General features: G+C 37.8%; 2 protein-coding genes across 3 annotated transcripts; both read left to right on the top strand.

Moving 5' to 3' along the window:
* Positions 1-15,220, top strand: LOC124290525 (cadherin-23-like). The gene is made up of 27 exons (XM_046727271.1): positions 1-56; positions 177-323; positions 463-648; positions 910-1,041; positions 1,374-1,553; positions 1,916-2,038; positions 2,192-2,380; positions 2,566-2,697; positions 3,023-3,208; positions 3,404-3,538; positions 4,050-4,238; positions 4,438-4,569; positions 4,692-4,877; positions 5,143-5,271; positions 5,392-5,568; positions 5,675-5,803; positions 6,035-6,226; positions 10,651-10,776; positions 10,999-11,184; positions 11,410-11,535; positions 12,542-12,724; positions 12,931-13,056; positions 13,403-13,594; positions 13,752-13,886; positions 14,243-14,428; positions 14,847-14,990; positions 15,110-15,220. Exons 2-27 carry the CDS (start codon positions 246-248, stop codon positions 15,218-15,220), a joined length of 3,990 nt encoding a protein of 1,329 aa, XP_046583227.1. The 5' UTR covers positions 1-56; positions 177-245.
* On the top strand, positions 14,250-26,437 carry LOC124290498 (protocadherin Fat 4-like). 2 transcript variants are annotated; one of them, XM_046727210.1, is made up of 14 exons: positions 14,250-14,428; positions 14,847-14,990; positions 15,110-15,302; positions 15,881-16,012; positions 16,152-16,337; positions 16,451-16,777; positions 17,168-17,302; positions 17,726-17,905; positions 18,127-18,264; positions 18,395-18,724; positions 19,365-19,550; positions 20,392-20,538; positions 20,907-21,078; positions 26,247-26,437. In XM_046727210.1, exons 3-14 carry the CDS (start codon positions 15,270-15,272, stop codon positions 26,261-26,263), a joined length of 1,983 nt encoding a protein of 660 aa, XP_046583166.1. In that variant the 5' UTR covers positions 14,250-14,428; positions 14,847-14,990; positions 15,110-15,269; the 3' UTR covers positions 26,264-26,437. The 2 variants fall into 2 exon arrangements, with proteins under 2 accessions (XP_046583166.1, XP_046583165.1); XM_046727209.1 differs by lacking the exon at positions 26,247-26,437 and having other exon boundaries at positions 20,907-22,558.
* The last annotated feature ends 1,210 nt before the right edge of the window (positions 26,438-27,647 follow it).

The raw sequence follows: 27,647 nt of genomic DNA, 5'->3' as shown, positions 1-27,647 counted from the left end.
CACAACAGCTTGCAGTCTCTGTTGTGCAGGTTCAGGCAACAGATGGAGACAGAGTTGTGAGTGTTGTGGATGTCCTTGTCATCAATTTTCTTACATGCTTTAAATAATTACCACAATTGAGCTTTATTTTTGTGAACATTTTTATCATCCAAATAATTATGAGTATCTCTTTCCAGGCCCCATATAACACATTGCGGTATGAGATCAGCGGTGCTCCATTCAGTACTCTGGGACGCCAGTACTTTATGGTCGATCCGGTAACTGGTGTTGTGAGTGTGAGGCGTAATCTGGAGACAGACACCAGTGACACATCTGTATACAGGGTAGGTGTCTATAGTCCCTGTGTGCACACGATTTCTTTGAGCTGCCACACAACGCTTCTGAGTTACGATTAACACAAATGACAGAATCAGTGGTTCGATTCTATTGAATCATTCTGTTGATTTTTGGTTCTACTTTCAGTTTATTGTTGATGCCATAGATGGAAGTGGAGTGAGGGCACCACAGCCTGCCAATGTTGATATCACTGTGGACAGGAATCTCTTTCCTCCAGTCTTTATTACCACCAACTACACAGCTGTCATCAACAACACCACACCACAGGGCTCACCAGTCTTCACTGCTTTGGCCACTGATGGTGATTCTACGGTGAGAGTACAACCACAAAGTATCTAAATACATACAATCCGCAGTCAAATGTACATAAGCCAAATTTTTCTTCAAGGAGTATCTACAGTCCAATGTATGTAAAATTCTCGATTAAATGATTCTTTAGCATACAACAACTTATATCTGTCTATTGATCAACTGCAATCTGAGTGTACAAGTTTTGATAAAAATGGGAATTTTGGTTAAGGTATCTGATATGAAAACCCAATAGATACTTATAGATAATTATACTATTTTCAGAGTCCCTTCAATGTGGTGCAATACAGCATCATTGGGGATGATGGGAGTCAGAGCTTCTTCAGTGTTGATGCTACCAGTGGTGCGGTGTCACTTGCACAGCCAGTGTTTAACATCCCGAATACACAGTTCAGGGTAAGTCAAAATGTGCCTCACCAACCTCATCAACATACTTATAAATGTATCAGGAACATAAATTTGTATTTAAATGCACTTTGATAAATGTATCAGGATCATGCATTTAATTGAAACACTGTCACATGTGTATCAGTGACATGCAGTTTAATGAAAACACAGTGACATAGGTGTTTGAATATGCATTTTTTTTCACAAAATTGTCAAAGACATACATTCAAGTCCAGCGCCACAGACAACTTTATCAGGAACATATACTTTGGCACTGAGGCAAGTTCATTTGTGCCAACAACTGTCAATAGTCTGTGAAGATAGATTATGTTATGCAACAGGTGCGACTCCAGGCTGTGGACGGCTCAGGTCTTACCGATGTGGAAGTACTCACTGTGTTCATTCAGAGAAACCTGTTTGCTCCTGTCTTCACTCAGGCTTTATACGAGCGTGTCATTCAGGAAACAATTCCTGTATCCACCAGTATTCTCAACGTGTTCGCCCAGGACAGCGACCAAACAGTAAGTACTGTGTTCATGATGACATGAAAGCTCATTTTAGCTCAAATATACAATGATGTCTTGTTGACATTACCTTTTCATTTTGGAATAAAAGGAAGACCCTGCTCCCATTTTGAAAAAGAAGATACCAGTTTTGTAATTGTTTATAGGACTGTTTGTTAGCTTTTGATTCAGATTTCTTGTATTCCTTATACTTCCTGTATAGTGGTGTATACATTTGTCTGGTTAACTTACATCATTAGCTTTAGCGTAGCATCATAAATTTGATTATCCTCTAAAGCATATGAATTTGAATCATGATTTTGTGTTGATATGTGTCAAAAGTTATGAACAGTGTGTATGAAGTATCACTCTGTTTCCAGGCCCCCTACAGTACAGTCAGCTATTTTGCAAGTGGCTCATCAGACAGGTTTCTTGTGAATGTCAACAATGGAGCTGTAACTGTTAGACGCTCACTTATTGGTGAATCTGGCCAGACTTTCACAGTGAGTAGACAGTCAGTCATTGCTTTAGTAGGTATAAGAGATTATTGATAAAGATAATGCATGCTGTAAATGTTGTTAATGTTTTCTGTTATATAAGGTATGATGACAAAAATGTAGGATTTTCCATCAATAAGAGCAATGATTAATCTTCAGTTCCAGGTGTATGCCCAAGATGGTGGTACCCCTCCACTGCGTAGTCAGTTTGTCACAGTTCGCATCAATGTAACTCGCAACAATTTTCCTCCTGTGTTTGTCAACGAGCCATACAGCCAGTCACTGCTGGCAACAGCAAGTGCAGGAGATGGTGTAGTCCAAGTTACAGCCACTGATGCAGATGTTGAGGTATGCCCATATCAGCAGAATTGCTTTACAAAATATTTGGGTGTGAATAACAGTATCAGAGTAGTGTGATATTTTAAAGTTGTTAATCTAAAGCTGACAATGGACTGGATCCTCCTCAACTTATATACATGTTCCTAATAATGTGAGGTTATGTGTTCCCTTATTAATGGAGATGTGTGTTTCAGTTTCCCTTCAATAATGTGAGGTATGATATCATTGGTGATGACAATGCCCCAGCCATCTTCCAAATTGATGAGAGCAGTGGTCAGATATCTCTCCGAAACACCTTTAGTGGTGATGGTGCTGAGCTCTACAGGGTAAGTTCACCTACTGTGTGTAAACAATATACAAGGGCATAGGCCTGCTTCATTAATGTTGGTACAGCAAGGAGGAAAGTGGAGCCCTGAACATGATGATGGGCTGAGAGAGTGTGTCTTTCAAATAAACAGTACAAGGTCAAGCTTTCATTTTCAACAAGCGTTGTTTTCCTTTAATTGTCTTCTACCATTTAAATGTCTTTTGAGAAAATACTGTTTTTTTTGTTACCATTTTAGTAGTTTTATTTCAGTTAGTATCGGCTCATTGTCTGTCTTTGCACCATATATGGGCATTTATTGTAAAGTTTGCTCTATTATGTATCAGATCCGAGTACGAGCACGAGACGGTGGCAACCCACGTCTGTCTGATATCACTGTTGTGTCCGTTAATGTGACCCGAAATCTTCGTGCACCGGTTTTCAACACCCCAACCTACAGTGCAAGGATTTTGGAGACCATAAACTTTGGTGAAGTTTTTATCTCAGCCACAGCTCAAGACTTGGACACTTCGGTATGTTCATGTAACCAATTCACAGATTTAAGCTTGCTTATTGTAAAGAGACTTTTGTTTAACATTTTAACATATTTTTATTTTATCTTTAAATGCATTCTGTTCTGTGTATGTACACTGGCAGTACAGATAATGTCATTGATTTTGAAAAGTTGGTTCTTAAATTTACTTTTGGCAAACACATGAATATTGCAGGCCCCCAACAATGCACTGACCTACCAGCCGACTGGTAATATAGAATGTCAACGATACTTTGGCATCAACAACAATGGGGGACTGTATGTACAAGCTGACCTTGTCACAGATCCTACAAGGGCCACATTCTACACTGTGAGTACTTAGGTTGCTCGAGAAACATTTTCACTATGAGATGCATCTTTATGAGTTGTTTAATAGCATCTTTTTATTTGTCCATAATAACATTGTGTCATAATTAAACGTTTTATAAATATATGATCTTTCAAAATAATTCATTTATAAGCGTGTAATCAATTGCTGTATCTTTTTATGATTGGACGTCAATATGTTTATAGTGTATTAAGATGTGTACTTTACATAAATACACAGAAATATTGAAGTCAATTCTTATTAATGAATATGCTAGCAATAATCACTTCACAGCTGCCTATTTAGTGATTAACACAAAAGTTATAACAATGATACGAAAACAGAGACATTGTTCAGTAATGCAACACCAACAATTGTAAATGTCAATCAGTTTCAGCATAAGAATTTGCTTGGCTAAAAATCAAATGCCATGGAATCTCTTGTTATTTATATATTTTGTATCAAGATGGGTGTTTTTGACACTGGTTGTAGAATGATTTTATATGTGCTTCAGTGCCAAGTATCAGCACAGGACCAAGGCAATCCGCGACGTGACTCCACCAACCAGGCCACAGTGAGCATCAATGTGATCAGGAACACAGCCCCAGAGTTCACTAATCTGCCATACGAGGCTGTATTGCAGAAAAATGTCACCACTGGCACAGTTGTCGGAACATTCACAGTTACTGACAGTGATACAGATGTAAGTATAGGAACTGTTTGGTACAGTTTGAATTTGTTGTATTGCTGCTGTGTATAGACTGCTTTGATGAATTTCTGATGACTTTGGATGATTCAGCTTCAGGCTGGTTCTTTTACCTACTGTGGGTCTGTTAATGGCACTTCTCTCTTTTCTAAGGTATATTTCCACATGTATGTATAGTAACATTGTTGTGTTTCAGGCACCTTTCAATGAACGGAACTTCAGGATACTTGGTGATGGTAACGCCCCTGCATTATTCAACCTAAATGGAAACAATGTGGTGGTTACCAGTGCGACTGACCTTGCTGCAGATACCACCACTTCATATACGGTAATTAAAGTTTTCTGTCATTGGATGTCAATATTTCATTTTCAATTTAGATTTTAAAGTGTCGTTTCCATCCTGTTTTCGTCTTAGACATTTCAAATTTGACCTTTACATATTTGTTTCAGGTTCGTCTTGAAGTGAGAGATGGTGGCCGCTCTGCTCTATCAGGAACAGCTGTGATGGACATTCAAGTGATCCGGAACCTTGCAACACCAGTCTTTAGTAATTCATTCATTGAGCGCAATATTAATGAAAACTATCCAGTGGGTGGACTCATTACTATCCTCAATGCAACTGATAGTGACCCTCAGGTAAGAACTTATATTGTCATTATGGCAAGCAACAAGGCCTCTAAATTGTTATGCTGCTGATCTAATTTCTCTGTGTAGAAGACATGAAATTATACAGGATTGTGTACACAGTGTAAAATGACAATCCATAGGTTAAGAATGAGAGAGTTCTGATTTGTATAGTGTGTAACATGACAGAGTACTGAATTGACCCTTATTGTAATTTATGATGTTGACTGATGTACCAAATGGGATTAAAATTTATACTAATGAATGTGTTTTCCAGGCTCCGAATAACGTGCTGATATATCTGGCCCTGAACCCGAGTAGTACAGACTACTTATATGTCAATCCCATCAATGGAGCAGTTCGTACACAGCGGTCTTTTATCGGGTCAACAGTACGTCAGTATGATGTAAGTTTATGTCATTTTTTCTGTCAATCTATTTTGGATCCTGCAGATTTCAGTGATTTTCTTGTGCAAACTACAAATTCTGGAAGCATAAAGTAATCTGTGTTGTGTTTTTTGTTGCAGTTTTTGGTGAGGGTTCAAGATGGTGGTAGCCCCCCCAAGACAGCTGTAGCTACTGTGCGTGTTAATGTGGCTCGTGATAGCCAGACACTGGCATTCCGGCAGGACAACTATGTGTTTACAATTGTGGAGAACACCCCTGCCACAAGCAGTATCATCAATCTTGAGGCAATACCAGGGGTAAGAAATATTACAGTTAGAAACTCTATCAGATTCTCTATTTGAACCATAGTATCTGTTAGGATTTCCATGGCTGTATGAAATATATATTGTGTTTTGTCTGCAGCCTGATGTGATATACCGGCTTACTGGCTACAGTGACTCCGGAGATTACTTCCGTGTCAACCCAAATAATGGGGAGATAACTCTCATCAAGGACCTCGCAACAGATGTTTCAAGGCGGCCAACCTTTTATGTATGAGTCAAGTTTATCTCCCTTTCAAAGTTTTAAATGTTTTAAACTTTCCTCTTATGAAGAACTGAGTAATCCTTTTACCGATCCGGACAATAATCGTCTTGTTCTTTTTAATGTTTTATCTTCATTCACATCGTTTAGGACATGAAACTAGCACAGTAACAAATGGTTGTTGAATATATGACACTTAATTTAATCTAGATTCACCTGGGATTGTATGTTTCTTCTCAGTTACAAGTTGAAGCAGAGAAGCAGTTCACAGTCAACCTTCAGAAGGCTATTGCCAATGTCACCATCACAGTGCAAAGGAATACAAATGGTCCTATCTTCAATGAAACTGATAGCATCTATGAGGTGATAATTGATGAAACTCGTGCACTTGGGTCCACTATCCTTCAGTTGTATGCTCCAGATGCTGATGGGGTAGGTTGAGTAACAAATTACATCAAAGATTCTTATCCAGTAGTTAAACCAGTTTAGTTCTGAATTTATTAGGCCCAACACTTATTATGAGGTTTGCATTTTCTTTTCATTTTGTACATTTAATTTTGCTTTAAATATCCAAATAACTGTGTTTGTTGTTTTTTCATATAAAATGTATTAGGTGGTAACAGACAAACATTCACAGTTGTAAGTTTCTGTCTGTAGAAAGAAATCTTGCAAATGCAACAGTAAATTTACAGTCCCCCAATGGAACAGCACTAAGCTAATTATCTAAGCTGAAACCAATAGGCTTGTCAGTTTCCGGGTACAGAAACCTAGCGGAAACTTACAATACCCAGAAATGTTGAAAACTTAACAAAGGCAACTAAAAGCTCGACGCCATTTTGGAAACAAATAAGTTATTTAAAAAGTCGACCAACACGAAAAACTGTAATTCCGAAAGCAGAATGGTTAATTCATTTTAAAAATGTATTTCATAATGATTCTGTTTTAAATGATTCTTTTGATGATTGTCCTTTGCAAGAAGATGCAATACCAGGTATTTTGTCTGCAGATATGTCAGACGTGGAATCATTTAATTGTATCAGACTCGCCCATAAGAGATAATAAAATCTCAGAAGCGTTATTGCATTTAAAAAATGGAAAATCAGCTGGTCTTTGACCTCGATGTGGTGGAAATGCTTAAAAGGTCACAGTTTGTTATTGTTTTTGAATAACTGTTTTAATAAATTCTTTGAAAATAGTATCTTACCCCGTTGTTGGGCGCGATTAATTATTGTTCCATTACATAAGAAAGGTGATGTCACCAATCCCGAAAATAATAGAGGAATCTCCCTTATTTTGGGTACAGTCTTTAATCTGTTCTAAATAACAGGCTCGCTAAATGGACAAGCATGACAGATAAAATTCTGGAATCACAAGCAGGTTTAAGAAAGAAATAATCAACTTCTGATCATATCTTCACACTATTTCCATTAGCCCAGAAATGTCTATCCCGTCGTAAGCGTAAACTATATGTAGCTTTTGTTGATTTCCGTAAAACATTTGATTCTGTTAATCGTTCTAAATTGTGGTACTCTTTAAGTAATACTGGCGTGAAAGGTAGAATGTATTCGATTTTAAAAGCAATGTATACTTATGTGAAAGCTTGTGTACGTTGTGGTGATGGTATCCGTTTGAGTCAGAAACGGACCGATGAATTGCAAATTTTATCATTGTACAAAATTGCCACATAAATATAAATAGTACACATGTTTATCATTTACTAATACCCAACAGCTTTCTTATATTTGAAAATTTTCCGGACTCCACCAAAAAAGTTGTTTAAGAAACTATCATCATTGAAAACGCAAAAGTTGTTATCTGTCGCGGCGGGGTGAAACCGCAGAAACGGAACAGCCACTATCTCGTCGTGCACGGGATACACATGCCTGATGAAAAATGAAGTTGAATGCTGACGTGAAACAGTTGATGATTAAAGTGTACGATTTTTTCCGTGCTGAAGCCGAAAGGGGCAAACCATTTTATGCCATTAATAAATTCCGTAAGCGGGCAGCAAAAGCTTTAGGAGTATCAGCAAGGGTACTGACAAATGTTCTGGAACACAAACATTGTGAGGGTGATGCGAAGCAGGTAGGGGTCGTGTCAAAATCACACAAATTAAAACATTTGGACAACTTTCAAAAGAACCTTGTAAGGCAGTCTATCAACAAGCTCTATTCTGAAAACAAATACATGTCGCTGAAAATTTTAAAAAAGCATTTGAAGCAAGAACACAACCTCAGAGTATCAAAGTACACACTCTGGCGACTCTTACACTCTTTCGGGTATCGTTATAAGAAAATTTCGGGGGAGAATAGGTCAGTACTCTGTGAACGCCCTGATATCGTTCGCTTGAGAAATAATTTTCTCAGGGTTATAAAGAAGAAGCGCGAGGAAGGGTTCGAGCCAGTGTACTTGGACGAGACCTGGGTCAATGCCTCGCACACTGCCAGCAGTCAGTGGGTACCCGATGGGGTGATAAGGGGTCACGTAGAAAGCTGCCTCTAGGGAAAGGAGAGAGACTAATCATTCTCCATGCTGGTTGCTCCAGCAAAGGCTTTCTCCCAGGCTGCGACTTGGTATTCAGGGCAAAGTCCACAGATAACAGAGACTACCATTCCGAGATGAATGGTGCGGTTTTCCTCGATTGGGTTAAAAACAAGTTGGTACCAGCTCTACCAGAGAAGTCTTTTATCGTAATGGACAATGCCCCATACCACAGCGTGCAGGACCCCGACAGTAAAGCCCCGACATCGAACAGTCGAAAAGGTGATATGATATCATGGCTCGACAAATTTCAGATCGCACGGCCTTCAAAGGCAACGAAGCCTCAGCTATATGAGATCATAAAAACCCACAAAGGTGAACCTTTCTACAAAGTTGACAGTTACATAAAAAGTAAGGGTCACGATATTCTGCGACTTCCACCCTATCACTGTGACCTTAACCCCATTGAAATGATATGGGGTATTGTCAAAGGAGATGTTGCCAGATCAAACACAACTTTTAGATTACGTGACGTAGAGGTTTTGGTTAAGGAATCCCTTAACAAAATCACGACTGAAACTTGGCAAAACTGTGTCAACAAGGTAGCTAACGTCATTGAACAAGGTTACTGGTCTCGGGATGGCTTACAACAGGCAACTGTGGCACCACTTGTCATCCCTTTAAGTCGTGACTATGACACTACGACGGACGAGGAACCGACAGGTCTCCCGGAATAGATTTTGAGATGTCCCCCGCCATGACTGGCTGTTCCGTTTCTGCGGTTTCACCCCGCCGCGACAGATAACAACTTTTGCGTTTTCAATGATGATAGTTTCTTAAACAACTTTTTGGTGGAGTCCGGAAAATTTTCAAATATAAGAAAGCTGTTGGGTATTAGTAAATGATAAACATGTGTACTATTTATATTTATGTGGCAATTTTGTACAATGATAAAATTTGCAATTCATCGGTCCGTTTCTGACTCAAACGGACTTGTTCATTTGGACAACACTGGTAAAGTGACGTGGGCATCTTATGTAAGAAAGCTTTTGTTTTCACATGGTTATGGGTTTGTATGGTTACGTCAGTCAGTTGGTGAAGCAAGTTTGTGTTTACCTCAGTTTCGAGAAAGAAGTCTTAATATGTTTAAACAAGAATGGCATTCAGTGATAGAAAATAGTTCATGGTATGACTCTTATAGAATATACAAATCACTACTCCAGCCGGAGAAATATCTGTCGTTTTTAACATCAAAGAAATTAAGATATCCATTCATACGTTTTAGGTTAGGCTTGATCAACATAATGGTAAACGAAGGAAGACGTTTTTTATATAGAACGATGCAAGATAATGTCCCTCTGTGTAATTTAGATGTGGAAAATGAAATCCATTTTTTACTTGTATGTCCGTTTTATAAAGATTTGCGTACGAAATATATAGCTGAATATTGTCTATGTAAGCCACCTTCATTAGCTTTTAAACTACTTCTTTCATCAAGTGACCAGCATGTAATAATAAAGCTGTCGTACTATATCAAATATGCTCTTTTTTAACGTAAGAATCTGATATAAATGTTTGTAGACCCATCGTATTTAACGTACTTGTACGTACTTGACTGCCTGTAACATGATTTGCTGTTTGGATCACTAATTACTACTTATTGTACCATATGTATAATGTATATGTATAACTCCAATCTATATGGGCCAGTTTCAGATGTAGAAACATGACTGAAACCTAGACTTGTTAGTTTCAGTTTTGTAAACTAGGCGGATACATTTTCTGTTTCCGGATACAGAAACCTAGCGGAAACCTACATTACCCACTATCCGTTAGGTTTCCGCAAGAACGGAAACTAAGTTATTTTTGCTGTCTGCTGTCACACATGTTATATTCAGGATTACACTTCCTCTGGTACATTTGGTGGGTTGAGTCACATCGTAAATGGCATTGTATATTCATAGCTTTCAGCCTGGGGAAATGTGCACTTATCAGAGGGGTACACAAATTCCGTGGTCTACACTACCAGTTGTCTGACTTCTATTTTATGGAAGCCGTTGAGGCTGAGTGGGACAGAAGGCTGACTTTGTGTGTTGGTGATTAGATGCCTGACTCTGAGGTTGTGGGCTCGAATCCCGGATTGGGCAAAACCAAATAAAATTGCTAGAATCTGTACTTTACAGAATATATTGTGTGTTACTGAGTAATATTTGACCACTTTCTTAGTGGCAATGTGTGTTAAATACCTGCTGTTTAACATCTTATCCATGCTGACAATTGAATAGAAGTTTTTATTTATTCTTATTATTTGTATGTTACAAAATAGTGAACTAAATATATCTGTTTATTATTACATCAATGTTTTGTTATTTCAGGATACAGTTCGCTATGAAGTGATAAACTACCAGGCTGGAGAAACAGATTTCCTCTACCTAGGACCTTTCAGTGGCCTTATTCGTGTTGCCAAACCTTTGACATCCACCAACACCAGGAGGTTTGAGGTAGACTACTTTTTGTCTTGGACTATTCTCTTAAGTGAACAAGTTTTGATTGTCAGATGCAAACTGTAGTAATTAATCAAGATATACATTTAAAAAATGTCACTACTTAACAGCTTTCTTAATGTATTCACAGGTGATGGAAGAATGTATATGCAAAGCTGATAATTATTTGTGATGTAAAAAGATGGAGCAGATTGTTTATGTTGTTCAATTGTTTTCCAGTTCACAGTTAGGGCTAGGGATGGAATGAATCCAGAAAGATCCTCAACTGCCACTGTCATTGTCAATGTCCGAGGTGACAACCAGCCACCAGCATTCATCAATGAACCATACAATTCTCGGCTCAACTTCAGTGATCCAGTTGGAACCCGTGTGTTTATTGTACAGGGAACAGATCCTGACCTCATTGTAAGTTAAGAGACCTTATCTCACTAATATAATGTTTTCTTTGATTGTACAATATTTTGTGCATTATGTATTTCAACATCTTCTTGTTTTGAGTTTGATGTATACAAAATACATTTTGATAACTTGTAATGTGGATATTTTAAATAATTGTTGTATCTATTATTCTCTGTGTACAATAATGAAATGAAAGACCATACATCATGATATTTGGAATAAATCTTTCAGGGACAAATGAATTACGAGCTGACTGGACAATACTTATCAGCACCAGCCTTTTTCCGTGTGGACAGAACAACAGGAGAAGTATTCCTGTCTTCCTCAATATCAACTGAGAGTACATCCACATACACTGTAAGTTTCTTAGTATACTAAAAGCTGCATTATCATGTATGTTTCCTTGTCCTGTGTTCATTTTACGGCATTTTTCAGTTGTGTAATGTCATTTACTTGTGACAGTGGATGCTTGCTATTGAACAAGTCCCTTGTCACACTTTAACATATCTCTGCAATATTGCTGGTTCATGCTCGGTGTCTTGATTTATTGTATGTCATCTATCCTATGCTAATATATCAATGCTCATGTTGTCAATCACTTGTCCAGACTCAATTAGTGGCATAATATAGCTAGGATATTGCTGAGTGTAACCATGCCCCCATATGATATTAGTACCATCCTTTGCTGCATTTTGTATGAGTTGAACACAGTAAATATGAGTTAATCCCTTCTTAGACTCTATGTATCACATTATGCTTGAAGGCCCATCTTACACTATAAGACACCTCTGGCACTGTTGTTATATACTGTAGGTATCTGTTCCGATACATTCACATATTCGGTGAAGCAAAATTTATCCCTTCATTAATTCAATTCATTATTCACAATCACTAGAATCGAATATGCATGTTTTTGGGTTTTTAATTGTTTTTACTAGGATTTAGGTGTTATTTATGAAAGTACAAAATGGCATATATCCAGTCCAGGGAGGATAATAGTCAACACTCTTATATGTTGAATTTGACAGAGATGTTGGCTCTGGTCATTGTCATGATGAAATATCAATGTTAGCACGGTCAATACATATCAAAGAATTTATTTTGTAATTGCTTCACGGAATATCATGAATAATACATCAACTACTGAGTTATTTGCATTCGATATACATTATTCAATATTCAAAATATGTATCATATTCGCCTCATAGTGGATTCATTGCAGACCTCGAGTCGGGTGAACACCCACAAGGTGGCATTTGCTTACACATAGCAAAATAAACTACTGTTACATTCTGTCATGATCTATTAACACTCAATGTCAGTTCAAGCATTGTCACTAATCTAGTCATCTTTTCTATTCCAGCTTGGCCTGTCAACTTTTGACTCTGCTCGCCCTACGAGAAGAGACTTTACCAACCTGACCATCACTGTAAACCAAAATCCCAATGCTCCAGCTTTCACAACATTCTCCTATGACAGGACGATCTCGGAGACAAATGATCTTGGTGTGTCTGTCATCCAGATTGAGGCTAGTGACCCAGATGGAGTAAGTTATACACATGTCACATTTCCATTGGCAAAAGCTATCATTGTTCAAACAAATTACGAATAATTCAATTATGTGTTTGTTTTCATGGCTTTAAATGTATATAATTTCAAACCTTTAGATGATATTGATCAAGTAAGCTTAGTTTGCTTCATGACAACGTATTTGAAGACCGTTATTTATTGGTTTAAAATTGGCTGTTGTAGCAAATCCTGAGCTACACAGTAGAGGCGGCGAATCCTACAGATTGTGATTCCTTCTTCCTGCTCGGTGCCTCCGGACTCATAGTGGCCTCACGTGCTCTCACAACTTCCTCGTTTCCCCAGTGCACAGTGAGTATATCGTGATCATATATACCTTTGACACCATTTTGTGCTCATCCAGATTGTCTGGGACTAAATGTTGGTTCATGTTTGCATGTTTCCGAAAATTATGCAAGTTATAAAGATATAATTCTTCCCTTAAGTTACTGATGTATTGGTGCATTACAATTTGCCTAGTGCTTGATAGTTTTGTCAGTACACATGTTCACAGTTGTATGCTACTTGAAACTTGTTCTGATTCTGTAACATTGATGTTGTACTGTTGGTAGTATGGCTGAAATATGGACTGTGTACTATATTAACAATTTTTAGTTTCAGAATATGTGGCAAATAATGCACTTTTTTCTGTTTAAAGATGACTGTGAGAATCCGAGACAATGGTGTTCCTGTAAGACAGAGTGTTGGTCTTGCCACAGCAACCATCAGGATTGATAGAAACAACAATGCTCCTGTATTTGGAGGTGGTCCATACACAAGAACCATCCCTGAGACACAAAATATTGGCTTCATAGTTTTCCAGTTCCAAGCCAGTGATGCTGACCAACCGGTGAGTTTCTTTGAAGTTTCATATATCTAATACCAATGGTTATCGTTGCAACTGATATTTTTAATATTATTATAGTGGTTGAATGTCATTTGTTTAGTATTGTAATCACTGAGATTTTCCCCCATTCTTTTCTGATTGTTACTGTTTTAAATTGCAGAACACTGAATTCTCACGTTTAGAGTACAGTTTGATTGGAGATGACAATACTGGCAATTTCTTTGAAATCAATAGCCAGACTGGTGTGTTCACAGTCCGAAGTCAACTGGACAGGAATGATATAGACAGATATGTGGTATGTTTTAATTCTCCTCAGACTTTTAGTATGAATGCATTTTCAGCTAGTTCACATGTTTTTGCAGATGTAGATTACTTCTATATTGTCAGTGTTCATGTGGTCTTTCACATTACACAAATGTGAAGCTGTCCATGAAATAAGGTCAACTGAATGTGCAATTGATACTAAACAAAATGATGCAAATTTTAAACCATCGACAGAACTTCTACTGAGGTTTTTGCATGGTGTTGTGTTGAGAAGGAGCCAAATAATGCTACTCTATCCATAAATGAAACTGAAGTGTGGTCATAGCATGAACATTTGTTGTCAGTTGCTCTGATTGTTGCTTTATAACATGTCAAATATTTTTTAAGCCACGAGTGGTTGTAAAGGATGGTGGATCTCCAAGCAAGAGCGCTACAGTCACTGGAATTGTTAATATACTGAGGAACCTCAATGACCCTGTGTTTAACCCAACCTTTTATAATGCGACTATATTTGAGACTCACGCCCTCCGTGACAGTATAGTGCGTGTTGTAGCAACAGATGCAGACAGATCTGTAAGTTCATATTAACAGTCCTCTGACATCAGTTAAAGGTTTATTCATCATATATTTCAATAGTCAAAGAAAACCTGTTGCATTTTATAATTGACTAAATGGTCTCCAAAGAAGTTACAAAATAAACCATGTGAATTCCAGGGTTTTTGCTGATATTAAACAGTGGTGTACATATGAAAGAAATTGTGGATATCACTTCTTTATTGTGAGGAGCACAGTGTTTTCAGCAGATGAATGAATGCTAGGATCCAGGCAGCATATATGTACTTGTAAAAACAACAAAAGTAATGAGATAAGATAGCTGGAAACATAGCAGTGAAAGCAGACAGTATATTAGCTCTGATTGGTGAATGGTAACTGACAATTGGAAGGCGGGATTCCCACCAGTGTGGTAAATGCACTTTATTTTGTTTTTCAGGGTCCTCAGAGTACATTCACCTTTTCGCTGCAAGACTTGTCTCGAAACTTTGCCAGCACGTATTTCCGAATTGATACAACTAGTGGCAACATCTTTGCCCGTTTGCCTCTTACCCAGGACCTGACAGACACTTCTTTTGTTGAGGTAAATACTGACCAACCATTATCAATAATTGTCAATCATTGTCCTGATATATATAGATAATACCATTCATGTTTTGTTTGTATGTCGTTTCACTGACTTTGCTATGTTCTGGATTTCAGTTCTCAGTAACAGCCACTGACCAAGGTGTACCAGTGCAAATTTCAGTGCCACCTGCACGTGTGCGTGTCAACATTATCCGCAACCTGAACCCCCCCTGTCTTCCAGAGTGAACCCTACAGTGCAAGAATTGACTTCACTGCTCCCGTAAACTCCCCTGTCATGAATGTGCAGGCTACAGATGCTGACATTGTGGTAGGTATAAGCAGTTCAGTTAACAGAAACCATGGGCCATCTGAGGGGAAAGTGAAAATGTATGGTTATCAGCTTCTTTGTTTGTTCAACGCGACGTTTTGGACTTAATTCTTACTCCTTCAAAGCGTTGTGTTTAACAAATAAAGAAGGTGATATCCATAAGAAAAAATTCTGTGACTCATGTTGATCATTTCTAAATGCTCTTAAAAAAATCACATAGGGAAAGTGTTCATCACAGCAAGGCCTTGATCCCATATTATCATAAAACTTAAGTCACTTCATAGTGTCCTACTCTGTTGATGTTGCTTGGAAGTTTTCCAAGTCACTTGCTTTGAAGGTGTCCTGTAGCTGTTTGGATTGTATTCAGTATTATTCCTCTTACAATATGTTAGACATTTTCTAGTGCTCAAATATGTATTCCCCTACCATTTGGGTCCATATGTAGCTTTGCAATAATGATTTTATGATGACATGAATTTCAACAGATTCTAATTCGATCTAAATTTTTGCCAGAATTTGTTTGTTTGGATTTTTTAAACATAGAATTTATTTTACAATGACTATTTTTTTACTTCCAGGATCCTTTTAATCGGGTTACTTATTCCCTGATTGGTGATGGTTTGGCAACCAGCTTGTTTACAGTTACGCCTGACACTGGTGCCATCAGGACTCAAAATACCCTAAATTCTGATAACAGTGAACAATATGTGGTGAGTTCCCTTCTACGGTTATCAGTAACCCATGAATTGCAGTTAAACAGTTGTAGTTATAATGCATATGTTTATGACCTCTTGTCAGGATATGTATGATGACTGTGTCTCTAATATTGTCATTTTTTCTTCACATCAGCTTCGAGTTGTTGCCATGGATGGAGGAACTCCAAGACTCACAGACACATCAACAGTGCTAGTAACTGTAAACAGGAATTTGAATGCACCACAACTGCAGCCTCAAAACTACAGTATTGGGATTTTGGCCACACAGGCTCTCTCCATACCCATCCTCACTATTAATGCTGCTGATGCTGATGTTGCGGTAAGATCATACTTTATTCTAATATCATGACATGTACCGGTATATAGCATTGTGGTCAAATATTGATTTATTTCATATAACTCATCTAATCATATAACTCTATCTACTTACAGGTACCATATAACACAGTAGTGTTCAGGCCAACATCAAGTCCATTGTTTAGTGAGTTCTTTGGTGTGGATCCTTCTTCTGGGGACGTGAATGTGAAGAAAGATCTAGCCCTCCGGTCTGATATTTCAACCTATATTGGCACTGTGTCAGTGTGTGACTCAGCCTCTAGTCCACGTTGTTCTGATGTGCCATCCTATGTGACCGTCCTGGTTACACATAACCAGAACACACCCTTCTTCATCAATGAGCCATACAGAAGAGACCTCCAGCGCACTCTTGGTGCCGGTACAGGAGTGTTGACAGTTCAAGCAGAAGACAGGGATGATCCTGTAAGTTCCACATTCAAGTTATATACACACATTGCCTTTCTTGCTTAACCACTATGGAGACATTTGAATAAACCTTTATTCAGTGATTCAAATGCAGTTATTTTCTGTTCAAATTCCTACTCTTATGATCAATAAATGTTGTCTTTGTATGCACATTTCACTGTGTTGTGTGTAGGAATGATGTTTTTTTTCAAATTTTGATGTATACATGCTTTTGAAAGCATTGATTAGAAACTCATCAGTAAGTTATGTTTCATGACTGTCATGCTTATTTGCACCTTGATTTTACTCTCTGTACATCAAAGACTCTGACCCAGTTATTGTTATAACACAGGGACATGAGTATGACTCATTGGTTAGTGCTGATGGTATATATTGCATCTGTTTCAGAGCACAATCTTTGGGCAGATTCGTTATACTCTCATTGGTGATGACCAAGCCCCCAACTTCTTCAGTATCAACCCCACGAGTGGACTCATTGAGATCAGCAATGCACTGGGTCAAACCTCAGACAATCTCTATCAGGTAGGTCATTCTATATTCTGCTGAAGAACCCATGGAAACCACAGGCGAGTATATAGGCCCTCAGCAATCTATGCATGTTGTAAGGGATGAAACAATTTATTTAATTGTCAAGCTTGCTGATTCGAATAATTGCATGGATCATATTTTAGTGGGATGGAATTATGTTCAATCACAGGTTCGTCTGGTCCTAATTATATTATTTAGAGACTGATATGATATATCTGAAATATTGCTGAAAGCAGCATTAAACAACAATATGAACAAACAACATTTGTCTGAAACTCTTTAGTTTTATTTTCTACATTTTGAATAACATGTAAAAATTAAACAACAATCAGTCTGATGAATTAATGATGCACTCTGTGACCTTTTGTCCTTGTTACAGAGTACGGTTAAAGAACCTTGATATTGTTTCTGTTGTAGCTTCGTGTCCAGGCGTGTGACCTTGGTGGTATGTGTAACCGTACCACAGTCATTGTGACTATCACTACAAACTTTCAAGCTCCCATCATCACCCCAGCTACTTATACTCAGACTGTGCAGGAGACCATCTCACTAGGAACACCCATCATTGATGTCAATGCTACAGATGCTGATCCCACGGTTAGGAACTATAGTTTTAGTCTTGTCAAGTAACACATGGCGTTTGATATACCATTTGTTGCTTTTTTATTAGAACTTGTATGCTGTACAAGTATCTTTATGCATACACTTGTTACAGATGTCCCAACTGATTACTATTGAAGAGTACAGTAATAAGATGTATTATTCACTTTGCATGATATAGTTTAAAGTGTATTTTGATGATTCTTTTCTGTTCATAGGCTCCAAACAACCAGATTACATACGTCATATCTGAAGGCCCTGAGGACCTGGAATGTTTCACGATCAACCAAGACACTGGTGTCATCACTGCAAGACGCTCATTACTTTACAATCCATGCACAGCATCAGTTTACTCTGTAAGTTTTCACTTCATTTCATTTACATAGCTTAGTTATGTTGGTATAATCTATATTTGAAAGATGTCTTTATTTACATGTGTAATACATGAAAAACTGATGTTTTTATGAATGTACTCCTTGTACACAGATGCTAGTGGTTGCTCGTGACCGTGGTTCCCCATTACTGGAAAGCACTGCTGCTTCTGTGACCATCAATGTACAGCGCAACGACAACCCTCCTATTTTCACCAATGAACCATATATAACCAGTCTGCGGGAAGATGCCAGTATAAATGATCCTGTCTTCACAGTAACTGCTGTCGACACGGATATTGTTGCTCCGTTCAACACCATTCAGTTTAGTCTCATTGGTGATGACACAGCTCCAGTCTACTTCGATATCCGTCAAATTGATAACAACAATGCACAGATTTTCGTGAAAGCACCAGTCTTGAATGATGACAAGACAACTTATATTGTGAGTATACATGCTAGCTTTTATGCTGTAACTGTCAGCATCTGAATGTAATCCATTTTGTATATTCATCTTTATTAAAGAATAATGTATAATATGTTTCATTATGGCTGTTTGGGGAAGTGCTGTTTAGTGAACATTTTGTGTATGAGAACACTGTGTATTTTGATGATGAAAAACTGTGTAGTGTCTCTGAAAAGGATTTTTACTCAGTCAAATTATGATAGGTTGATAGTTTATGTAAGAAGAACTACTTCATTTTGTGGGTAGTTGGGACCATTTATTGGTATATTAAATGTAAACAAAAGGAAATAACAGTAAAATCAAACTAAATGATAAAAATAACAAAAATATATTGTACTTTTGTTTCAGTTCTGAATTATTTGTTGGTAATGATCAATGGCAGGATAATACTGTTGTTCAAGATTTGATTCTCTAGACAAAACAGTTTTGAAATTTGTCCAAAAGACTCCATTCATAAAACAGAAAACAATAGTTGATTTATGTCAGCACGATCATGTAATCCCATGGAGAAATGAGAACACTGCAAATTACTTTTGTATTGTTGAATCCTTCAGTACGCTATAATACCCATGAATGTTCACTTTGTCTCATGCCTCATAATACTAATTGTGATCCCAAGGTGAGAGTCCGAGCGGCTGACGGAGGTATTCCTAGCAAGTCCGACACGACCACTGTTCGCATCACAGTCAACAGGAATCTGTTTGCTCCTCGCTTTGATCCACTAATTACAACATCACCATTTTTCGAGACTCAGTCATTGGGATTGTCCATCTTCCAAGTGACTGCTACTGATGGTGACAGCAAGGTAACAAAATGGCTACTATGTTTTAATTTGTTTCTTAATGTTATGTTTCAATTGTAGTGAAGTTGTTTGCTAAATGTATTTCTCTGATTTTGAAACATTTAGTATAGTGGAATGGTTATGGTTTTGTTATTACAGTTATATTTCCATTTTTCTGTTGAGCCTTCTCAACCTTTGGCTAGATGGTTCTTAGTCTCATGTGAATGCTCTTAATAGCGGTAATATGGAGAATATAGAGCAAAAGGATTTGAATGCATTTATGCCATGATCTGTGTGTGATTCAGTCTCCCCATCGTGAATCGAACTGTACGCTATGAAGCTACAGGGGATGGCACAGCACTGACGTACTTCAAGGATGCCTTTTGTTAAGCAGAGGTTTCTAGAACTTGGTCACTACTGGTGGACCTGAGTGCACGAGTTTTATCATTAGCTCAGAAGCATTTGTCAGTTGTGCTGAGTCGAATACAATTAGCTGTTTGGGCTCCAGTATTATAAACTGGCGTCTTATATTTATGAGTATGGAAAGGGTTTTGTCACCTGTGTTGGATGGGGTCAGAATGTAACTCTGACACACTTGATCTTGCTTACGTCAAAACATTGATGACTGCCATAGTTGTGATTGGTATCTATACAAACAATCGGTTTAGTTGTGTTGATAATTTATGTTTACATGTATCTATTTGTTGCTAGTTTGTGAACTTGACTTTGTTGCTGCTCGATGAGTGTTTACGAAGCTCAAATACCCCCACAACGGGTGTGTACACGTATGTGATATCATAGCTATAATTTCTTCCATCAATATGTAAATGTTGGCATTTACATTTCCATCTGTTTCTGCTCCCAGGCCCCTTACAACACTGTGCAGTATGAGGTCAACAACATTCTCTCCAGTGTTCCTGGACGGCTGTACTTCATGGTGGACCGGAACACTGGTGGAGTCAGTCTCAGGTGCTTTCTGGAATCAGACACAAGCTACACTGGAGTATACACGGTGAGTTGAATCATTTAACATGGATGAAAAGCTAAAAGAAACATCGGTGTGAAAAATAAATATCAGTTCGAGGTAAGAAATGTATGTATTCTTTTCCCCGGGGAGAAAATAAATCCATATCATATCGTTCTATTCAGGTATGGTAAGTTAGTTAATATGTCTGCTGATATAACGGCATAAAATAACATTCATGTACTGAGTTGTATCACTTCTGCATATGTTCTACTGTAAAGGAACCACCACCATTGCTTACCTGACACATACCTTGCCCATCGGCTTGCTGATGGGAGTTGAAAATAATTAATGTGCAAGTAGATCGTAAGCACAGGTTGCAGTGTTATGTTCATGTTTGTTCTTTATTTCTCCAGATTGTTGTTGATGCAGTAGATGGAGGTGGACTAAGGGCTAATCCGCCTGCCAATGTTGAAATCACCATGGACAGAAATACAACGCTGCGGCCACCCAACGATACCAACTCCATGTTACCCAGAGCATCCCTCTGTTGCCAGGAGCCTCTGCTACCGTACTGGGGTGGAAGCAGTAAGACTTACATCACTTGATGTATATCATATGAGTACTGGGGTAATTGCCTCAAAGGTATATGGGTTTAATGTTCAAAAGTGTAATTTATATAGTCACTATTACAAAATACTTCAATGCGTAATACTTTCTGGTGTGTTACTATTGGGTTTATATGACTAAGGCAGATTTCTATGAAGATGAACGTGTCAACTCCTACACAATTGTAAAATATATCCTGTGAATATTTGCATTCTAGCTGAACACTTTGTTATACAGACGCTTTAATGTTACTTTCTTATGATGATTCATGAATTTTAGTTGTTTGAATATTGTCCTATAAGGGATAGACCTTTACTATGTACAGTACGACTTTAAACCTAGGAAGTCTATTCTATGTGCCCCTCACCGTTCCTCGGGTCCGGTACATGTCAATGAATGAGTTGGATGGAAGTGTGTGTCTGTGATTATATATTTATTATTCTGTTCATTTATACATGTATCGTTCGTATTTTTCTTCTGCAACATCAAACTTTGAATGATAATCATGTTTATAATACTATATTATGATGTGAATAACAAATACACATTCATTTTCAGGAAAACATCCATTCTCAACACTACCATTTTCAATGCTTTTTACAGCAGTTTTATTTTACAAGCAATGTGCCATGATAGACTGTCAGTGTAGTCTTTAGTGTATGATTTCACTGACAGTCTGGCACTGCCGGAATGATATTATGCGTATGCTATCAAAAACAAGGACCAATGAAGGAGACACTGCGCTTTCCACTAAGTCCAGTGGCCCTGAACGAATCATGGGCTAGATTCACTTTCTGTTTCATTTCTACATTTAAACAAACGGTAAAGAACCTGAACGTTCATTTACTTTCTCTTTTACAGGTACTACTTTAATCTAACCCTTGCGCCTAAACGAATTCAGCGCTTGATTTACTAAGTCTTTCTCTTTTACATATACTATGTACTTTTTACCTAACCCTAGTGATTTTGAACTATCCTGATTACTGCGTCTTTTACATTTTCACTAGGGTTTTAAAACTAATCCTAGCGTTCCTGGACAAATCCTGTGCTTGATCATTTTTACATATACACTGCACTTTAAGCAAAACTCATTGTGCCTGAAGCTGTGGATTCCTGGTATTCTTCTCATCCCCGTTTCCATATACCCGTTCATCATCAAGTAAAACGACATCCAAAACTCATTCTGCCAGCTTTAGTCGGTTGATATCAGTATCCATTGTGGCTTTTGACACAGTTTGAATGTTTCACAGATCATTGTTTTCTTGTTAATTACTAATCCAAGCATTTTCTCAATCTACAGATACTAACATTACTTTATAGAGACACACTCACTATCATTTTGATCATACTAGGTTTTTCTTCAGTTTATTTCATTATACGTTTTTCTGGTATAGAATCCATGTGTCAGGTAAGTCAATAAAATCTCACAGGTAAGCGTAAATGTGAGCCAAGGATATGCCACAACCCACGGAAACCATGGACATAACGACCCCTAGAGGTATAAGTACTTGTAATGGCGGCCGAATCAAAGAGTCGACTCATCAAATATCCAGGTGAGCTGGAAAGTATAAGTTTAGTATCATATATCACGATATGATGAAACTACATTACATCAGCAATGAAGATCTTAGAGTACATTCTTTTGTTAGTTTGAATACTATAAAGAAGCAAGGTTTATTGACATATATATTGAGTTAAGTTTAGTTGAAGTTATACGTCGCATCGGCATTGTTTCAGGCGTATAGCGACCAGACGAAGTATGCGTACATACACACTTTAATTACAAAGTCTAAAGGATTTTCTCAAAATACATATTTTTTTCCTTATGCTTATAGTGTCTTCTTCTTCTTGCAAATAGAACAGTCAATAAGTTCAATTAAAAAAATCACTAATTAAAACTCACCACGAGGTACCTCCCTTCCACAAGTCGAGGGCGCCACCTGAACCCATATGCCTCACTCTGTCCTTCTATGCCCAGTGTGTGTGAGAGCGCCTGTGTCTCCCAACACACTATATCCTTTATTTATATTTAGTTTAGCTACCTCTTTATATTCAGTTATAGAGGTGTAACTAGTATATTCAACTTGCATTGATTATTAGTCGTGTTTCTGCTGTTTTATTCACGGTTCGTGTTTGTTCAGCAGCGTTTACGTTCATACGCACAGGTTGTAAACTATTATTCCGCTACCGATCCATTTAAAATGCCCTAGTTGTTACTCAGTTCTATTGTTTCTCGTTGTAAATTATGTATTAAATTTCTACAATTTCTGCAAAATAACCGTTTTGAGACGGAGAGGCAGATGTTTTAAGTATATATATTTTGTCAATTTTTCAAGTGACGGAAGAGTTATAAACACGCGTGTTTGAAAACGACCTGTATGTTCCGCAGTCTCGCTGCCTCCGCGAAGGGAAAGCGTCCAACAAAAGTGGCTTCCATATATATTCTGAACTATGCTAACCTTTTTCAACTCACAGATTTATGTACCAGCTTTCTGGTGTATTTGGGATAAGCCTGTTCCCGAATCGTCTAAGAAGATTATCTACACTGAGGACAATGGCAGGCCCAGGATATTTGATAACAACTTTAAGGTTGATTACATTCCGGATTATCATTCCAGTCCGCAGATAAACACGCAACCAGAAACTGACGCCTACGACATTGCCACTTCAACGCCAGCGCAGACTGTTGAAACTCTGATGGAGGACCGTTAACCATCAACCACGGAACCTAAAAGGAATAAGCCCCCAGAGCCCGCCTTTACTCGCGTACTCCATCTTAAAGCAAAGGGCAACCCAGCCATTAGTCACTTCTATGAAGAGCTACCCATGCGAGGGATATCGCGGAGAAGGAGCGATCTGCTCCAGGCCAGACACAAGAGGTCTCTGAAGCAAGCGCTCAGACATGCGATTCGGGAATTGACCTCGAGTGAAGAGTCGTGGTTACCTCAGAAGATTTAGAAGACAAAGCTTCAGATGCTCCAAGGTCTCCTTTACACTAGCCTGGTCCGTTCACCACAGTGATCTTCCTAACATATCTAGGACTCCGACATGTGACTGAGGAAGAAGGTATCATTTTTGGCAGATGCTGAGTCAGATCTGGATGGTGAATGAGTATTGCTTCCCACTCAACTCAGGACTTCACCTGATGAAGGATGATGATGTAGCACAATGTCATCTTACCGCCTATTGATCCGAGAACAATTTGTGTTTTTCAAAGTTTTTCCCGGTCTTCAATGAAGATATATATAAGGCCCAGGATGTTTACTGACAACTTTAAGAATCAGATGCCAAGTCCAGAAGTTACACAGTGTAACGCAATCAACTAGACTCGCCAGGAGGAACATTGAATTTCTAGAAATGAAACTCTCATCACCAGATGGTGTATATAGAATAGAAAAAGAACCACCACAATTTCTTACATAGAGCACCTATCAGACTGAAACTATTGAGCGTCGAAGGCTTATGCAACCATAGAATCTCTATACAATAGCTCCATTATGCACTCATGACAAGGTCTCCCAAAGTATCTACCAAGAGAGTTCTTATGATGATCCATCGAACTCCTAGTTGAACGTCATTAAAACATGTTCAAACAGGATTTCATCAATAGAATCCTAGAAGATAGGGGGCTACATATGGTCATGGGCAAGTAGCTTGCTAAAGATCCCAAGGATTCTTTACGATACAAACAACAGAATTTAGGGAGGATCAGCTAGATTCATACTTTGACATGTATTTTATATCAGGATGTTGGATACATATGGATCTTGTATATTCATCCCAGAAAAGGATTATATCTCGGCAGAGGGAAATTCAAAGAGATATTTATCCTGTTTACCAGACATTGAAGTGAAATCTGGAATACTACGTGCCTATATCGATCACTTCTAATCCTCAAGTCTCGTAATGTTTTCCATAATATGTTTCTGGAGATCCGATTGTTTGTATTAGATATCACCACCGGGACGCGTTATCCACCATTTCGTCCCATGGTCCGAACATCAAATGGAGAAGATAAGCCATGATTTTATATACTTCTCCACTAATAGCCACACTATATATTTTGGCTTAAGAATTTATTATCTTAACCAGATCAGATATTCGATCGTGGTTTTGCTACTATAATATATATATGTTCCAGCAAATGCTCTATGGCTCAAACTCTAAGGAGTTGGTTACTTTATACAATTATAATTATATCTTAAGATGGGCATCAGGAAATAAATATCCAATCAACTCAAATATTATCCCTGCAGCTATCAACATAAATTGTGCCTCTTATATGGCAGCTGAGACAGCAGGAATTCATAAGGTGCCTTTAACCCATTGTTCAAAATCCTAATTATTAAAATCAAAGTATATATATTCCCACCGAAGAAGCATGAGTCAGGATGGAATATGAAATTTTAGAGTAAAATTAATATTTTATACTTATCCTGACTCATGGCATCAGATTCTTCAGAAAAATAAAGTGTCGGGGCCTCGACAGTTTCAGGTGGCGCCCTCGTTGTTGTGGAGGGAGGTTACTTGGTGAGTACTAATTAGTGATTTTTTAATTGAAGGGAACTTCAATTGGGAGATACACGTGTTCCACTCTGTTCGCAAGAAGAAGAAGACAAGTAAGCATGAGTCAGGATAAGAAAAAATACTAATTTTATTCTAAAAATTCCATATATCCTTCATTATAGGATTTTACAAATAGAAGAGTCATAACACCAAAGTTTAAAACAGACTATTTGTCATATATATATATGTATGTATGTATGTATGCTGTATGTATGTATGTATGTATGTATGTATGTATGTATGTATGCATGTATGTATGTATGTATGTATGTATGTATGTATGTATGTAATTTGTTTGTTTTGTTTGTTTGTATGTATGTATAAGTGTTGGGAATTGGTTAATTACAACCAGTCAATCATCATCAAGTTTTAAAACAGACTATATATATATATATATATATATATATATATATATATATGCATTTATGCAGTATTGGGAATTAAATCAGGCATATATGTTATATTTGTCATGATATGTTTCAGTCAGAAAATCAATTAAAACCTTGTTTTAAACATATATTTTTTAATTTTTCAAGTGACTGAGTATTGTTTGAAAATGTATGTTCCGCAGTCTCCTACAGATTTATGTTCGAGCTGAGGACAATGGCAGTCCCAAACTGTACGACATTGCCCTTGTTGAACTCACCATCAACCGGAACCTAAACCCACCCATCTTCAACCCCGTCACCTATGAAGAGACCATTCTGGAGACCTGGCCAATTGGAGACGTGGTTCTCAGAGTGACAGCTTCAGATGCTGACGACCTGGTATGTGGTTGCTGTGTAGTCAGTCGATATTACTCGGACTGCTTGATTCTGTTAAGAACAATTGTTTTGTTTCTTGAAGATATATTATACTCGAGATTGAGTTCCAACAATCAAAGACTGAGAACATTTTTAAATGCATGTATATGGAATAGAATGTTCGGAGTATTGAGCGGGACACATGCAACCAATAGGATTATGCATCATGCAATGTTACCTTCATGCATGAATGTAGGGAATAATTGATACTTGATACAACATTTCATACTTTGATATGTATTTTATACAGGACATGGGATACATCGAAAAGGATTCTGGCATACCTGTTTCCTGAAAACGTGGATCCTGTACCAATATTCAAAGTGTCAAGTCTCCAGACACATGCATGCATCAAAAGCGTGTCGTAAAAGTCGACTTATGAGAAGCGGATTCAATGTATACATGTATATGTGTACTGTGTTGGATATTAAACTAATTGTCAAACACTTTTTATGATGAAAAGGTGCATAACTAAAAGGTTATTTTTGTGTAAACTTGCCCTTCAACTCAGAACCTTTGTACATTGGTCATCATAAAACGAATGGACATAGTTGAAACCAAATAAACATTTGCCGTCATATTGTTCCTTGTTGTCTGTTAGTATAAGGTGACAGCTATTAAATCTCCGGAATCCCATCACCATAACTCCAGGAACACATCTGTCACATTTCAAACTATGTCGAATTCAAATAAATAGTGACCTCGTTTCCTGAATGTTACAACATGTGGTTCCGACTGCTGCCCTCGGTTAATCTTTATCCTCATGAATTCAACCTGTTGAACATGAACCCAACTTCTCTTTAATCAGAAAATGTTTCATTCAGAAAAATATCATTGAACAAATTCAACAAGACTGAAGAACACATTCCTCAATGCGGTATTTCTTCATTTGGCACACGAATGGCAATATTTGTCCTATTTTCATAACTGATCCTGAATTCCAATCTGACTTTACACCTCACACATTTATAACCTTGTATAAAAACGTGTAAAACTTAATCAGTCATCCATGGAATCGAATGCACAGTCAATTGGTTCCTGTTGGGGCGACACACCAGACAGAAAGTATCGACAGGATTCGGCAGCACAGATGGGGCATCATAAATGCTTATAAGTATCACTTCATTAATACTGTTTGATCAAAGAGCCTGGTATGAGTGACATACCAAATACTTCAAC

The sequence above is a fragment of the Haliotis rubra genome, unplaced genomic scaffold, assembly GCF_003918875.1.
Source record: "Haliotis rubra isolate DU_JTF1 unplaced genomic scaffold, ASM391887v1 Scf468, whole genome shotgun sequence".
Classification (NCBI taxonomy): domain Eukaryota; kingdom Metazoa; phylum Mollusca; class Gastropoda; order Lepetellida; family Haliotidae; genus Haliotis; species Haliotis rubra.
The sequence above is the reverse complement of the archived record's forward strand: the minus strand, read 5'-3'. Positions and strand labels throughout refer to the sequence as shown.

What these genes read in the sequence shown, in the direction of transcription:
- LOC124290525 (XM_046727271.1), top strand. Translation starts at nt 246, where the DNA reads ATGGTCGATCCGGTAACTGGTGTTGTGAGTGTGAGGCGTAATCTGGAG. An exon ending in TCCCGAATACACAGTTCAGG is followed by an intron (nt 1,042 to 1,373) that starts GTAAGTCAAAAT and finishes GTTATGCAACAG; the next exon opens with GTGCGACTCCAGGCTGTGGA. An exon ending in AGGCTAGTGACCCAGATGGA is followed by an intron (nt 12,725 to 12,930) that starts GTAAGTTATACA and finishes TGGCTGTTGTAG; the next exon opens with CAAATCCTGAGCTACACAGT.
- LOC124290498 (XM_046727209.1), top strand. Translation starts at nt 15,270, where the DNA reads ATGAATGTGCAGGCTACAGATGCTGACATTGTG. An exon ending in CTGCTGATGCTGATGTTGCG is followed by an intron (nt 16,338 to 16,450) that starts GTAAGATCATAC and finishes ATCTACTTACAG; the next exon opens with GTACCATATAACACAGTAGT. An exon ending in GCACAGCATCAGTTTACTCT is followed by an intron (nt 18,265 to 18,394) that starts GTAAGTTTTCAC and finishes CCTTGTACACAG; the next exon opens with ATGCTAGTGGTTGCTCGTGA.